Raw genomic sequence first — 16,785 nt, forward strand, 5'->3', positions numbered from 1 at the left:
CTTGGTTTATAGACAGTCCTCACGTGGTGCCTGTCCTCCTGATTTTGTGTTTACCTCTGTGTCTGATCTGCTCTTTGTATAACTCAGAAGTGGTTAGGTTAAGGACACACCCATGATTGTTGTGGCCTCATTAACATAACAAAGAACACCCTGTCCCCCCCCCAAAAAAAACCCAAACCCATTGCAGTCCAGTGGATTAGGACTCATAGCAACCCATAGGACAGAGAAGAACTGCCCCATAGAGTTTCCAAGGAGCGCCTGGCAGATGCGAACTGCCAACCCTTTGGTTAGCAGCCATGGCACTTAACCACTAAGCCACCAGGGTTTCCTCCCACCAGGGTTTCCTACCGTGTTCCCAAAAGGGACTATATCCACATGTATTAAAAAAAAAACCTTTGTCATCAAGTCAATTCAGACTCATAGTGACCCTATAGGACAGACTAGAACTGCCCTACAGGGTTTCCAAGGAGCAGCTGCTTTTGGTTAGCAGCCGTAGCTCTTAATGATGTACCACCAGGGTATTAAAAAAAGAAAACCAAACCCGTTGCCCTCGAGTCAATCCCAACTCATAGTGACCCTGTAGGACAGAGTAGAACTGCCCCATAGAGTTTCCAAGGAGCGCCTGGTGGATTTGAACTTCCGACCTTTTGGCTAGCAGCTGTAGCACTTAACCACTACGCCACCAGGGTTTCCACCAAGGTATTAAAAACCAAACCAAACCCACTGCCATCGAATTGATTCTAACTCATAGCCACCAGGGTATTGTTGTTGTTGTTAGGTGCCGTCGAGTCGGTTCCGACTCATAGCGACCCCATACACAACAGAACGAAACTCTGCCGGGTCCTGCGCCATCCTTACAATTGTTGTTATGCTTGAGCTCATTGTTGCAGCCACTGTGTCAATCCACCTTGTTGAGGGTCTTCCTCTTTTCTGCTGACCCTGTACTCTGCCAAGCATGATGTCCTTCTCTAGGGACTGATCCCTCCTGACAACATGTCCAAAGTATGTAAGATGCAGTCTCACCATCCTTGCTTCTAAGGAGCATTCTGGTTGTACTTCTTCTAAGACAAATTTGTTCGTTCTTTTGGCAGTCCATGGTATATTCAATATTCTTCACCAGCACCACAATTCAAAGGTGTCAACTCTTCTTCGGTCTTCCTTATTCATTGTCCAGCTTTCACATGCATATGATGCGATTGAAAATACCATGGCTTGAGTCAGGTGCACCTTAGTCTTCAGGGTGACATCTTTGCTCTTCAACACTTTGAAGAGGTCCTTTGCAGCAGATTTACCCAATGCAATGCGTCTTTTGATTTCTTGACTGCTGCTTCCATGGCTGTTGATTGTGGATCCAAGTAAAATGAAATCCTTGACAACTTCAGTCTTTTCTCTGTTTATCATGATGTTGCTCATTGGTCCAGTTGTGAGGATTTTGTTTTCTTTATGTTGATGTGTAATCCATACTGAAGGCTGTGGTCTGATCTTCATTAGTAAGTGCTTCAAGTCCTCTTCACTTTCAGCAAGGAAGGTTGTGTCATCTGCATAACGCAGGTTGTTAATGAGTCTTCCTCCAATCTTGATGCCCTGTTCTTCTTCATATAGTACAGCTTCCCGTATTATTTGTTCAGCATACAGATTAAATAGGTATGTTGAAAGAACACAACCCTGACACACACCTTTCCTGACTTTAAACCAACCAGTATCCCCTTGTTCTGTCTGAACAACTGCCTCTTGATCTATGTAAAGGTTCCTCATGAGCACAATTAAGTGTTCTGGAATTCCCATTCTTCACAGTGTTGTCCATAGTTTGTTATGATCCACACAGTCGAATGCCTTCGCATAATCAATAAAACACAGGTAAACATTGTTCTGGTATTCTCTGCTTTCAGCCAGGATCCATCTGACATCAGCAATGATATCCCTGGTTCCACGTCCTCTTCTGAAACCGGCCTGAATTTCTGCAGTTCCCTGTTGATATACTGCTGCAGCCGTTTTTGAATGATCTTCAGCAGAATTTTGCTTGCGTGTGATATTAATGATATTGTTCTATAATTTCCACATTCAGTTGGATCACCTTTCTTGGGAATGGGCATAAATATGGATCTCTTCTAATCAGTTGGCCAGGAAGCTGTCTTCCATATTTCTTGGCATAGACGAGTGAGCACCTCCTGCGCTGCATCTGTTTGTTGCAACATCTCAATTGATATTCCATCAATTCCTGGGGCCTTGTTTTTCGCCAATGCCTTCAGAGCAGCTTACACTTCTTCCTTCAGTACCATCGGTTCCCGATCATATGCCATCTCTTGAAATGGTTGAACATCGACTAATTCTTTTGGTATAATGACTCTGTGTATTCCTTTCTGTGTTGTTTAATGTTTTCCCCATGGAATCCTTCACTATTGCGACTCGAGGCTTGAATTTTTTCTTCAGTTCTTTCAGCTTGACAAACGCTGAGCGTGTTCTTCCCTTTTGGTTTTCCATCTCCAGCTCTTTGCACATGTCATTATAACACTTTTTTTTGTCTTCTTGAGAGGCCCTTTGAAATCTTCTGTTCAGTTCTTTTACTTCATGAATTCTTCCTTTTGCTTTAGCTGCTCGACATTCAAAAGCAAGTTTCAGAGTCTCCTCTGACATCCACCTTGGTCTTTTCTTTCTTTCCTGTCTTTTCAGTGACCTCTTGCTTTCTTCGTGGATGATGTCCTCGATGTCATTCCACAACTCGTGTGGTCTTCGGTTACTAGTGTTCAATGAGTCAAATCTCGTCTTGAGATGGTCTGTAAATTCAGGTGGGATATACTCAAGGTCATATTTTGGCACTCATGGGCTTGCTCTGATTTTCTTCAGTTTCAGCTTGAACTTGCGTATGAGCAATTGATGGTCTGTTCCACAGTCAGCCCCTGGCCTTGTTCTGACTGATGATATTGAGCTTTTCCACCGTCTCTTTCCACAGATGTAGTCAGTTTGATTTCTGTGTGTTGCATCTGGTGAGGTCCATGTGTATAGTTGCCATTTATGTTGGTGAAAGAAGGTATTTGCAATGAAGAAGTCGTTGGTCTTGCAAAATTCTATCATTCCACCTCCGGCATTGTTTCTATCACCAAGGCCATATTTTCCAACTATTGATCCTTCTTCTTTGTTTCCAACTTTTGCATTCCAATCTCCAATAATTATCAATGCATCTTGATTGCATGTTCGATCAATTTCAAACTGCAACAGCTGATAAATATCTTCCATTTCTTCATCTTTGGCCCTAGTGGTTGGTGCGTATTAGGGTAATAGGATGATAAAATTCTGATTTTTTTGTTTAGAGAACAGGAAAGGCACATTTATTTTGTTGTACAAGGAACGTCTAAATTTTTGAATGTCTGAAGATGTCTTTCTTTTGTCCTCACATTTGAATATTATGCTTCTGTACAAGATTCCTGGATCACAGTCCTTTTCTGTGAGAAGTTCGACAATGAGAAGTTTGGAGCTAGTCTAGTTCTCTTTTTAATCAATTGCCTGTTTTCTCTGTCTAAACTATTGAATTTTCTGCATCCTTGGAGTTCAGAAATTTCAATGATCTATGGCCAGGTATATGTCTACACATAATCTTGCCTGAGAATCAGCAAACATCTCAAACAGAAAACAAGTCTTTTCAGCTCAGAGAGTTTTCTTATACATTTACATGAGCATTCATTTTTTTCCATCAAGTATTTTTTTCACCCTCTGGAACTTCTAACACTCCCATAGTAAAATACCTGTTGGGGTTCCCCATTCCTATCTCCTCATTCACAATTTCTATTTCCTTGTATTCTGTTCTTGTTCTTAGCTATTTTTCCCATTTCTTCTCCCAAGATTCCAGCATATTTCTCAACAGTAACCACTTTACTTCTCATGTCCTCTATTGAATTTCTAAATTATACTATGAATTTTTAAAAGTCTTCTTTGTGATCCAGTTCACATCCTAAGAGTTCCTCTTACGTTTTTATTAAAATTATCTCCTATCTTGTTTGCTGGAGCCCTGGTGGCACAGTTATTAAAACCAAAAGGTCAGCAGATCAGATCCAACAGCTGCTCCTTGGAAACCCTACAGGGAAGTTCTACTCTGTCCTACAGGGTAGCTATGAGTTAGAATCAACTCGAGAGCACGGGGTCTGGTATGGGGTTATCTTGTTTGCTAGCTCTGTCTCAACAGGAATTACCTTTTCCAGCCTGCCTGCCCACCCGTCCCCAAGTGACTCCCTGCTCATGGGTATGGGTTCCCTCAGCCCTGACAGAAGAAGGCTGTTGCAGAACCATGGCAAGAGGTGAACTGGACAGAAATCGTGACTGAGATGGCAAGTTAGTATTAGGCTAGGTAGGGGGAGGCCCATTCAAGGACGAGAAGTGATGCAAGTTGGTGTGGGAGGTTTGGAGGAGAGCAGTAACTTCACTTATGACCGTTTAGATTAGGGACAATTTGTTCCTCAATGTTGCTCAGCTCAGGTTCTTCAGTCTCCTAAAAGCCCACATGCAGCAAACATGCAGGGTACCAGTTAGATTCATTAGATTTCCCTCAACCCGGCTTCCTCAGATGGCCTTGCCATACACTCTCCTGCTGGAGAGGCGAATGTATCCCAATACTCTGGGCTTCCTACTTTCCATGTAGCACACCAAATAAGGAATCTCTGCACCCATCCTCTCCCTTGGAGACATCATTCCTCATGTGTACTCAGGAAGCCCTCTAGAAGTCCTTGCTCCTCAAAGTTATAAAAGTAAAATCTCGTGCATCATCCTGGGTCTATTAGAGAGGAATCCACATATTAACAGAAGCCCAGATAAATTTGTGTGCATATGAATATCCCTTTAAGACCCAATTATTTTCTGCTTTGAATTTTTTTGTTGTTGTTGTATTTTCACTAATGGAAGCATGCTGAATGATTGTCACTGAATTTTTGGTATATAGTATGGATTTTTTTTTTTTTTTTTTGCCCCCACCAGCAATCCTACTCTCTGAGTCCTGAGGGAAAAACTTGTCCCACTAATTCTACCCTCAGAAACCTCCTAGAGTTTAGATGGACATACTGTGTCCCAAAGAAAAATTTGTTCCCTACCCAAAAAATGCACACTCCTCAATCAACACCCTGTAGAAACAGTAATTTGGTGCACATACCTGTTTTTTTTTTTTTTTTGGTTTCAAACAGTTGTAAGGGCCCCTGCCTTGTAGCAGCATGCACCGTCAGTGGGAAGGCAGCTTCCCAATAAACCTGAGAGGTGGAAAAAGTGAGTGGGCAACCGTGTATCCCAACAGTCATGTAAAGGCCAACTCACAAACCTATTTTACCAGAGTGGTGACACGCCCTCAGAATATTAAATTTAGGAAGGTCCTCTGATAACATCTAATTTTAGTACTCTGGTTTTACAGAGGTAACCCTGGTGGCTTAGTGGTTAAGTGCTACAGCTGCTAACCAAAGGGTTGGCAGTTCAAATCTACCAGGCACTCCTTGGAAATTCTATGAGGCAGTTTTACTCTGTCCTGTAGGGTCGCTGTGAGTTGGAACCAACTGGTCAGCAATGGGTTTGGTTTTGGGTTAAGTTTTACAGATGAGGAAATCGACACCATCAAGGGCAGGGCTTAAGCCATTGGGAGGCACTTATCACCTAAGTTCTAGAAAAACTGCAGTGACTTTGTTTAGGCTCCCTCAACTCTGTGATGAGTGGTAGCTCTTTGGGAACAACTGACAGGAATGGTCGTGTGGGGAGGGTGAGCAGGGGCACTTGCTACATGAATGGTAAGGTGCAGGGTACCTGTGAAGTGCACTTGCCCTTTAAGGCTCTCCATTGCACTGTCTCAGTGGTTTGCAAATGAGGCTTCTTTCTCACCTGCATGGCAGAGTCTCTGTATAACTTGGTCAGGCCAGTTGGACAAGAGTTAGGGAGAAAACAAACAAACAAACAAACAAACAAAAACCCCAAACCTGTTGCTGTCCAGTTGATTCTGACTCATAGCAACCCTATAGGACAGAGTAGAACTGCTGCATAGTTTCCAAGAAGCACATGGTGGATTCAAACTGCCAACCTTTTGGTTAGCAGCTATAGTTCTTAATCACTACGCACCAGGACTTCCAAGTTAGGGAGACCCGTGCTTAAATCAAGTCTCAAGCCATCACCTCAGCGTACCCTCTAATCAGCACTGCCCTCCCCCCAGCCCAGCTAAGCATTGTCTACATTGTCCTTGATTTGAACAAAACAAACCTTGCTTTCTTACCTTCACCACTCCTTTCTGGAGAGTGGCTGGAGGAGGTGATCTCGTGGTGGGTAGTGAGGAGACAGGAGAATGTGGGTGGAGGTTGTTGAGAAGATTGGATGTGAATTTCAAACAAGTTTTTTATCTGAAGTAATGATTGAGTCCCTTATTTGCCTCCCTTCCCACACAGGGAAAGAGACCTCATCTGAAGTGACTTGGAGTAGAGAAGGTGTGAATTGTGCTCTAATGAGCTTTGTAAACAAATTGTAGCTCAGGTTAACAAAATTGCCTATCTGCCCTGCAGTGCGCCTGCACCTCTGCATGCTGCAGGTAGGTGGAGACACTGAGCGCTCTCCTGTCACAGCTGGGGAAGAGGCAGGTGCTGCAGACACCCCTGGGGCCAGGGTCCTGGGACACAGATCACTTTCTATACAGGCCAGGTGGTGTATAAGGTGAGGAACCACTTGGGTACAGAAATGGTTTTTAGAAATAACTTTGTTAAACTGTTAATAGTCACTGAAGAAGTATTAGTACCTATTCTAGTACTAGAAAAAATAAATAGAATCCATGTGCTGAGGAGTCCCTGGGTGGTACGAAGGGTCAATCACTCAGCTAACTAATTGAATGGTTGGAGGTTTGAATCCACCCAGAGGCACCTCAGAAGAAAGGCCTGGCAATCTACTTCTGAAAAACCAATCCTTGAGAACCCCATGGAGCACAGTTCCACTCCGACACACGAGGCCTCTATGAGTCAGAGCTGACTCGACAGCGACTGGTTAGGTTGTTCTGTTTATTCATGTCCTTAGCTTCAGTTTAAAAGTAAAACGAGAAAGTACACCAAGAATTATACCGCACATAAACAATATGTTTAAATATGATACATTTGCACTAATGGGGAGAGGGATTAGTTAGGGTTTGTGTATGGGAGGAAGTAATGAGGGTGGAGACATAGGCCTCAGCCCAATCATGAATGCAGTTTAAGCTAAGAGTGGGTAATGGGGGAGGAAGGAAGATCCCAAGGGTTTTAAAGAGATGTGTAATGGACCTTCATGTCCAGAAGATCAGTTCGAAGATGTGGGGTGGTTGTAGGGGGAGAAATGTTAGGAGACTTCCGCAGCACTCCCAGGGATGTGATGAGGCTTCGAGGTTCTAACTTCTCTCTGCCTACTGCATTGTGAGGCTGTCCACATGCTAGCAGAATCGACTGCCTTCCACCAGCTATTCACACATCAGATCTTTTATACCTGACTCTCTGACAACATTGTCAAGAACAGATCGAATTTGTTCCAAACTGTATTCCCCCCGCAAAGAAGCTATTAGCCTGATAGAGAGTAAACAGCAAGATTTAACCAACCTTATTCATTGTGCCACCAGCTTCTTCCTGTCCTTACCACCCCATTCCAGAATGAAGTCAAAGCAAAACATGCTGGTGCTCAGGCTGCTATCCGTCAACGAGCTTTCATTACAATTTCCTTAGAGGGAACTCAGACTTGGGGTTCCCTTTGCCTGGAGCCCTCCCCTCCCGCTTCCTTTAGTTCTGGGTGAAAGCACCACCTTCCTGCCTACTTTTTCTAAAGTGTGGCCCTCTCTTCTCTAACTCCTGGGCCTGGTTTATGTTTCTTTGTTTCACTTGTACACTCTCTCCCATGCTCTCCCTGTAAGTTCCACAAAGGCAGGAGCTGGAGTGTTTGTGCTTTCCACAGTTGCCACAATTGTGTTGGCAAAATTAAACACAAAAAAACCCCAAACCCGTTGCTGTTGATTCTGACTCTTTGTGACCCCGTGTGTTACAGAGTAGGGCTGCTCCATAGGGTTTTCTTGGCTGTAATCTTTATGAAAGCAGATCTCCAGGCCTTTCTTCCACGGGCCACTGGATGGGTTCAAACCACTAACCTTTAGGTGAGCAGCCAATTGCAAACCACTTGCACCATTCAAGGACCCCACCCTCTTTTGGGAGGCAAAATTACAGGTGCTCAAAGACTTACTGAATGGGTGAGCTACGCCATGAAGCTGAGAGTGGTCACTAAGGCACACCTGATGGCATCTCACGTGGCCTCAGCAGTGTATACACAGCTCAGGTGCTGAAAGCCTGACCGCTCCCTCGGTAGGGTGTGAATCTAGATCAGAGCCGGACGGGCGAGCCGGTGGAGCAAGAGCTGTGTTCCTGCACTTTCTGCTCTCCTCTCACGGATTCCTTGGTCCTCCGGGCACAACTTGAGTAATCTTGAAAAGACTTCGCCCAGTAAATGAGGACACGTACTGTTCACAGTGACTGGGAGGATTAACAACAAGCTGTGATGACACATTGTAGGCGTGCAGGGCAAGTGCTAGTCCACAGAGTGTTTCATTGTAGTGTAGTTGCTTGGCTGGTGAGGAGTAAGCTTAGAATCAGGGCTTTGAACCGGTTCTTTCAGGTTCGAACCCCTGCCGAGAATTTGTATTTCTAACAAGTTCCCAGGCGATGCTAATGATGCTGGTGAGAGATCTACTCTAAAAACCGCAGGTAGAGCAGTGGTTCTCAGGACTTACTGTACATGAGAATCTGGGAATCTTGTTAAAATGTAGATTCTGATTCAGTACACCTGGATACTTTGAACCGGTTCGAAGCCCTGCTGGGGATAAGGTCTCACCCACAAAAGCAACTCCTGAGGCTCTGCCTCCTCCAACACTTTGTGCCTCAAGCCCACTGTCGGTCTGTGCTGCTGTGGCACAGTGCCACCCTCTGGGAAGACAGAGATTCCAGCCTGATGCAGGGGTCTCTTTCCATGCCATCCTGAATGTTTTTACAGCAAATACAAGTTTGTATTTTTTTTTAAAGGGAGTTTTTCCCCCCTTTTTTTTTTGCTGGGGCAAAAATAGAGTTTTAGCTATCAACAAGATCTTAATCATCAGACAGGAAGTGTTTTGAATATAAGCCAGGGAATAATTGGAGAGGGAAGTAAAACCACGCAAAATGCCAGTTTTGTCTGTTTGTTTGATTTTACCAAGGCTCCCTGGGAAATATTTAGGATTATGATACAAGCAAGATTTGGTACTTGCCAGAAGTCCCGTATCTTTATGCTGTTGACTAAGTGCTGACTTCTCAAGCCCCTGATCTCAGCCTTTTGAGGTGTTAGCTGATGCAGAAAAGAGCACCACTGTCTTGTCTCAGCTCTAGCTCTGCACCCCAGAGCAAGACCCCCTAACTCATCTAGGCAGCAGGCATTCAAGGCTCTGATTATGTGTCACTGGCTGGGATTGAAATTGGAGTAAAGCATTAACCTCCCCCCCAAAAAACCCCAAAGCATTGCCGTCAAGTTGATTCTGACTCCTAGTGACCGTATAGGACAGAGTAGAGCTGCCCCACAGGACTTCCAAGGCTGTAATAGACTCAATGGCAGTGGGTTAATCTTTACAGACGTCAGAGCCACTGGTGGGTTTGAACTGCTGACCTTTCGGATAGCAGCAGAGTGTTTAACCACTGCATCACCAGGGCTCCAGAGTAAGGCATAAAACCAAAAAAAGCAAACCTGCTGCCATTGAGTCAATTCTGATTTATAGCGACCCTACAGGACAGAGCAGAACTGCCCCACAGAGTTTCCAAGGAGTGGTCGGTAGATTCAAACCGCCAACTTTTCAATTAGCAGCCATAGCTCCTAACCACTGCACCACCAGGGTGCCTGGAATAAGGTATGGTGCCAACTAAAGCCTTGCAACTCCAAATGTGGTCCCTGGACTGTCAGCATGTAAGGAAACTGTAGGGAAATCAGAGTTTCAGGTCCTATTCCAGACCCACTGAATGAGTCAGAACCTGCATTTGAAAAAGGTCCTCGAGTGATATGGCTGCACACTAAACCTGGTCTCAGAAGGACAGACATAGGTGATTCCGGTAAAAAATAGCAAGGAAAGTGTGGGCTCAGTCTCTACTCTCCGCCCCCACTGAGCACGTATAATTTCGTTAATTCTACTACAGCTCACAGAAACCCTGGTGGCACAGTGGTGAAGAGCTACAGCTGCTAATCAAAAGGTCAGCAGTTTGAATCTACCAGGCACTCCTTGGAAACTCTATGGGGCAGCTCTACTCCGTCCTATAGGGTTGGTATGAGTTGGAATTGACTCGACAGCAATAGGTTTTTTAGGACTATAGCTTGGTGTCATCAGTGCTTACTGTACTGAACGTTCTAGCTTTGAGGTGGCCACCAATGGAGGGTTTTAAAGATGAGACTTAGTTCAGTTAAGGAGGGAAGTGGTGATTCAGTGGAAGAATTCTTGCCTTGCACGCAGGAGACCTGGGTTCAATTCCTGGCCAAGGCCCCTCAAACACAGCCACAACCTATCAGTGGAGGCTTGAGTATTGCTGTGATGCTGAACAGGTTTTAGCGAAGCTTCCAGACTAGGAAAAGCGAAGATGTCACTTTGAGGACTAAGGTGCGCCTGACCCAAACCACGGTATATTCAATTGCCTCATATGCATGCAAGAGCTGGACAATGAATAAGGAAGACTGAAGAAGGACTGATGCCTCTGAATTACGGTATTGGAGAAGAATACTGAATGGACTTCAGAAGAATGAAAAAATGTCTTGGAAGATGTACAGCAAGAATGCTCTTTGGAAGTGAGGATGGAGAAACTTCATCTCACGTACTGTGGACACATTATCAGGAGGGACCAGTCCCTGGAGAAGGACATGATGCTTGGTAAATTAGACGGTCAGCAAAAAAGAAGAAAACCCTCAACAATATGGATCGACGCAGTGGCTGCCATGCTGGGCTCAAACATAACAATTGTGAGGATGGCGCAGGACCAGACAGTGTTTCGTTCTGTTGTATATAAGGTCGCTATGAGTCAGAACCAACTTGACGGCACCTAACAACAACACAACAACCAGACTAGCAAGAAAGGCACGGTGACCTACTTCTGAAAGTCAGAAAACCCTATGGATCACAACAGTCTAATTCCCTTGTGCGTGGGGTCACCATGAATGAAGGCAGCTAACAACAGCAAACTCAAACCAAAAAACCAAACCCACTGCCGTTGAGTTGATTCTGACTCCTACCAACCCTACAGGACAGAGTAGAGCTGTCCCATAGGGTTTCCAAAGAGTCGCTGGTGGATGCGACCTGTCAACCTTTTGATTAGCAGCCAAACTTTTAACCACTGCACCACCAGGGCTCCAACAACAAAACCCATTGCCATTGAGTCCATTCTGATTCATAATAACCCTATAAATCAACCACTTGGCATGAAAGTCAGCTCTGCTGGAGATTTAGTGCGGCTCATGGAACACACAGCTGCCTCCCGTGGTTCTCAGCACCACTGGACACAAGGAAAAGATTTCTATTTCTATTTCCACGTGGAAACTGGTGCTTCCAGTTTTTCAACAATGGACTTGGCTTTGCACAGAAAATAGCATGAATCTAAAAACAAAGCAATCAGGGATTTAAGTGGGGCCTGTTGGCTTCTTTTTGTAGTCTTGCACTAAGAGGTATAAAGACCAGAGTGCTTGATTTCACAAACAGTGCCCTGGCAGCCAAGGAACCCTGAGTAACGAGTGCTTAAACTCCCAAGGTGCTGCTGGAGACAATGAAGCTTTTGTGGGTGTGTTGAGATTGTTGTTTTCAAATTTTATTTATAAATAGAAGATATATACATTAAAAAATATATATGTACTTTAATATGATCAACAGGTTTCTGGACGGCTCAAACTTTACATTTTGTAACAAATATTAAATCTATAGTCCGCTTGGTCAAAGATGAGGTATCACAGGAATAGTGTACAGTAAAAAGTGAGTCCCTTCATTCTCTTTCTGGCTTCTAGAAGAGAAACTCGTGAGTAAGCTCAACTTTCACACAAAAAGCTAGTGATAATAAACAAGATAAAGCCTATTCAAGCCGGAGGAAATGTAGACATGAATTAATCAGGTCATTTCATTCCATGAAAATCACTAAAGCTGCTGGTATTTGCATGGCTCTGCGTTGATTTTATGAGCTTCATTCAAACATAGCCAGATATAAGCTGGCCTCTTGAGAGTTCGCATGAAAATGAAACACAGCACACAGAAAAAGTTAATACTTAAATACTATTCATGCAAAATTCGTTGATATTTCAGAATATTGTTTCAAGGTGTTGAGATGTTTTTTGAGACTATTTGCTGACTTCATCTCTGTTATCGTGCCTGCCTAGTACGAGGCAAATAGCGCCCTTTCTATGTACTCTTTGTAAGGAAAGAAGGAAGGAAGGACCGATGGAAGGCAGGCCGGATGGAAGGAAGGAAAAAAGGCACTGTCACTCAATACAAGGGCCGTCATCCCTCTGGAGAAAAAACTAAACCCTGTGAAAAGAAAACCAAACCCAACCAGAGTAGTAGTCCAAGGAGTCTAGTTAACCACCGGAAGGGAAGCTCGCTCTCCAAACCAGTTACAGGAAGGTGTCCGGGTTCGACTCCCAGCCAGGAGCTTGCCAGCCGCAGGGCCTCAGCTCAGGGTCGGGCTGTGGGGGGCGAGTCCTTTGTCACGTCCCCTGTCTCCGTCGGGGACTGAGCCCAGGGCCTGGGTAGAGCAGGGTGGGGTGCGCCGTTTACAGGTCGGAGTCGCAGGGAAGCGAGCCCTGGCAGAGCCGGGTGCTGCGCGAGGAGGTGCCGCGGGACTCGGCTGCCGCCTCCCCGTCGAGCACGTCCACCGGGTTGCTGTAGGCCTTGGGCGGCGGCCGCGGCAAGGGGAAGCCGGCCTTGGGCTTGCCGGCGGGGCCCTGCTCGGCGGGCCGCGGCCGGTGCTGGCCGTCCATGTAGTACTTGATGGCGGGCGTGAGAGCGGGCTCGGGCCAGTCGACGTACACGGTACTGATGCTGCTGCGGCGCGGGTCGGCGCGGGACGCCTTGCGGCAGCGGCGACAGCGCTCCTGGCACCAGGGCGCGAAGCTGAGCGCCAGCGAGAAGCCGCCTAGCAGCAGCAGGCAGCTGCCCAGGTAGCCCAGCACCAGGCAGTAGCTGACGTGCACCGTGACCGGGCTGGCCGGCGCCGGCAGCACGTCGCGGTCCCCCAAGAAGTGGTTGTACCAGGAGACCGGGATCAGGCTTAAGAGCCCGGCGACGAACAGCACGACGCCCGAGAGGCCGGCCAGCAGAAAGTGGGGCTCGTCCCGCCAGCAGCGCACCCCGAGCGTCGCCAGCAGCAGCCCCAGGGCCGTGGTGGCCAGCGAGGTGACCATGAGTCCCCGCGCCACGAGCACCGGCTCGGCCGAGAAGTAGTCCCAGTCGTCTGGCTGGCCGCACTGGCGCTCGCGGCTGCTCTGCTCGCGGCAGATGTCCCACAGGCCCTGGTACAGCACCACGTCCACCGGCTGGTCCTGGAAACCCTTCACCAGCCGCCAGCCGGGCGCCAGCGTGCTGACCAGGTTGAGCAGCAGCCCGCAGGGCGCCAGCACCATGCCCAGCGTCATCACCAGCGGCGTCAGCATCCTGCCCGACGGCGCAGCGGCCGCCTTCTCCGCGGCCGCGTCCTCGGAGCTGGGTCCGCGCGCTCCTGCGCGCCCGGAGAGCGCGGGTCCCCGAGGCCAGCACGGGCGCCGCAGCCGGCGGGCTCCTGCGCCTCGCTGACTCCCAGGCGCGCTTTGTCTCCGGCGCGGGGCCGGGGCTCCACTCCCGGGGTCGCCCCTTGTTCCCTCCTCGCGTCCCGGTCGCGGCGCTCTCCGGCCAGGCTGCCGTCTCTAATCGAAACCGGCTCGCCGACGGCTCAGACCGAAACCACCGGCCGGACCGAAACCGCGGGCCGAGGTGCGGGCGCCCGGAGGCGGTGGCCGCGGCCGAGCCCGCCCCGGTGGGAGGGGCCGGAGGCGAGGAGGAAGCGGCGGGCCCTGGCGCGCAGCCAGCCCCGGGCATCGGCCTCGGCGCGAGCACCCCACCCCGCAGCCCACCAGCTCGGCCCCTCCCAGCCCTGGCGACTCCCGGACGGGGCAAAGGTCGCCCCGCCCCGGCTCCTCTGCGCCTCCGCGGGGCTGGGCCGGCCGGGGCAGGGAGGGAAAGGGGCGGAGCGCGCATGATCGCACCTGCCTCGGTCGCTGCGCGGCTCCCCTGCTCTCAGCCAGCCACTGTTCGGCACGTGTGTCTCCAGCTGGCCCTGCGGATTTTCTCTCTCCTCCCTCCACTCCCGGAGGGACGCACAGCGGGTATCCCATGGCCCCTAAATGGTCTGCGTGCTGACTTGCGGCTACTCTCGGCGGTGTGCGCGGTGCCAAGCTCTCCCCACGCGGTCTGGATGCGCTGGGCAAATGTGCTCGGTGCCTCAGCCCGGAGAGCCCACCCGGCAGAGCGAGTCCCCAAATGTGCACTTGTTTAATTTGTTTAATAGACCTTGCTTATTTGCTTAATAAAGGCTCCGTTGTTTAATTTCCGTATACACTGGATGATGTGTGACTCGAAAGAATCAAAGTGAGTGTATGTTTCTGGGTAGGGGAGTTATAAAGAATTTTATTTTCTTTTTCAGTTTTTTGAAAGGCTTTGAAGTGGACGAAAAACGAGAGGAGGAGGCTTACTGGGTGTCCTGTCTAGCACACCTATCTAATTAAGTAGGATCCTTTGGCCAGTCATTGCCCTTGAGCTATTTTGTAGCTGGGTGACTTGTGGAAATGAGTGTTGCAAACTATTTTTGACCATAGCAACGCAAATGATTTGTCCCAGTGGAATGTAACTGATTTTTGCTCAATGAATACAGGCCAGTTTTGTAACCATGTTAAAATTCATTTTAGCGTGCCTGTTTGCTTGTAGGGAGCCCTGGTGGTGCAGTGGTTATGAGCTCGGCTGGAACCAACAGGTTGGTAGTGGGCATCCCCCAGCCTCTCTATAGAAACTATGGGGCAGTTCTACTCTGTCCTATAGGGTCGCTATGAGTCGGAATCAACTCCACAACAATGGGTTTGGTGTTTGGGTTTTGGTTTGCCTCTCTACGTGTGTCCTTTGAATTCTTCATTGAACTGGGGGCAACATCTTCCTTCGTTAAATAATGAATTAAAGTAGATCTTTGAGACTTTTTTATTGTATACTTGTGTGAGTCATGGTTTTCCATTCTAACAATTATCCTTTAAACATTCTTTTCTGCATTTTTCTTATTTCTTACAATGGAAGGGTATTACTTTTACAATCAGCTAAATTAAAAACCGAATAAAAAAATCAAATGAATTCAGTATGGGTTTGGAATAATTCTAAACATTCTAGAGTGGACAATACCAGGGATGGGACTCACTGCTTTTGTTTTAAATGGGTTGTAGTAGAACCCCATTTCTTTTTCTCAAAGTGATTTTCACATTTTTTTAAATCAATATTTTAGCGCAAAGAAGGGGATTGAGTATAGTAATGGTTCCCCTGTTTTTACCACAGAAAGAAAGAAATTTGCAATGGTTGTGATATATCATCTGTACATTACTTCAAGACACAGCAACATGGGCAGAACCAACCTGTTGCTGTCAAGTCGATTCTGACTCATAGTGACCGTATAGGACAGAGCAGAACTGCCACATAAGGTTTCCAAGGAGTGGCTGGTGGATTCGAACTGCTAGTCTTTTGGTTAGCAGCTTGAACTGCACCACCAGGGCTCCTCAGCATGGGCGTGTGTGGTGCCATCCACGTATGATATAAATGAATGCGTTAGTTTTTATCTATACCTTAGCAGGGTTAGGTTGCCCAGATTAGCTGCAGTCTCTCTGAGGGCGATTAGATGACATCTAATCCAGAAATTGGGTTTCCTGGGTGGTGCAAAGGGTTAAGCGCTTGACTGCTCGCCAAAGGCTGAGGGTTTGAACCACCCAGGGGTGGTTTGAAGACAGGCCTGGCGATCTGCTTCCAAAAGGCCACAGTCTTGAAAACCCTGTGGAGCACAGTTCTCCTCTGCACTCATGGGGCCGCCATGAGTCAGCCTCCACTCTGGACAGCAGCCAATAACAACAACCGTGGACTCTAATCAAAAGGCCACAGCCCAGAGGCAGCATCTCCAGGCTTCAGCCTTTTCTGGTCTCCAGTTATTGCCTTTGATAACGAGCACAACTCCTGTTACCAATGACCTTTCAAGGAGCCCTGGTGGTACAATGGCTAAGTGCTTGGCTGGTAACCGGGAGAAAAGATCCGGTGGTCTGCTCCCTAGGAAACCCTAGGCGATTTACAGCCCATGAAACCCTATGGGGCAGCTCTACTCTGCCGTACGGGGCGCTATGAGTCGGGATCAACTGGATGGTGCACAGCAGCAACAGTGCCCTGTCACCGGTGACGTCGTTGCTGTCCAAGCTCAGTGTGTTAGAGTCCAGATAGCCGAGTAACTCTACCTGTAAAAATGCTTCCCAAGGTTTGACTTAACAATTGTCCTTGTTTGGAAGCTGCTTCAGAGGAGTCCTCCTCTCCTGACCCCAATCAGGGGGTGAGCTCATCCTGCTGCTAAAACATCACCTCCAATGAGCTCTCCTGGCAGGTGCTGTCAGGGCTCCCAAAAGGACAGAGACCCGGGGCTTCATCAAACCTACAGAACAGAATGAATGGCTGTTTTTGTGCCTGCTTGCTAGCAAATGTATAAATATGTGATAAAATTTGGTCTAAGGCTTTCTCTGAAAGCTACTGAT

General features: G+C 47.5%; 1 protein-coding gene across 1 annotated transcript; it reads right to left on the reverse strand.

Moving 5' to 3' along the window:
- Positions 1 to 12,678: 12,678 nt before the first annotated feature.
- On the reverse strand, positions 12,679 to 13,714 carry CLDN23 (claudin 23). The gene has a single exon (XM_064271963.1). The coding sequence runs from the start codon at positions 13,639 to 13,641 to the stop codon at positions 12,763 to 12,765; it is 879 nt and encodes a 292-aa protein (XP_064128033.1). The 5' UTR covers positions 13,642 to 13,714; the 3' UTR covers positions 12,679 to 12,762.
- Positions 13,715 to 16,785: the final 3,071 nt, after the last annotated feature.

This window comes from Loxodonta africana, chromosome 19 (assembly GCF_030014295.1).
Source record: "Loxodonta africana isolate mLoxAfr1 chromosome 19, mLoxAfr1.hap2, whole genome shotgun sequence".
Classification (NCBI taxonomy): domain Eukaryota; kingdom Metazoa; phylum Chordata; class Mammalia; order Proboscidea; family Elephantidae; genus Loxodonta; species Loxodonta africana.

Excerpts from the sequence above, each read along its gene's own strand:
- CLDN23 (XM_064271963.1), bottom strand. The coding sequence starts at position 13,641 with ATGCTGACGCCGCTGGTGATGACGCTGGGCATGGTGCTGGCGCCCTGC.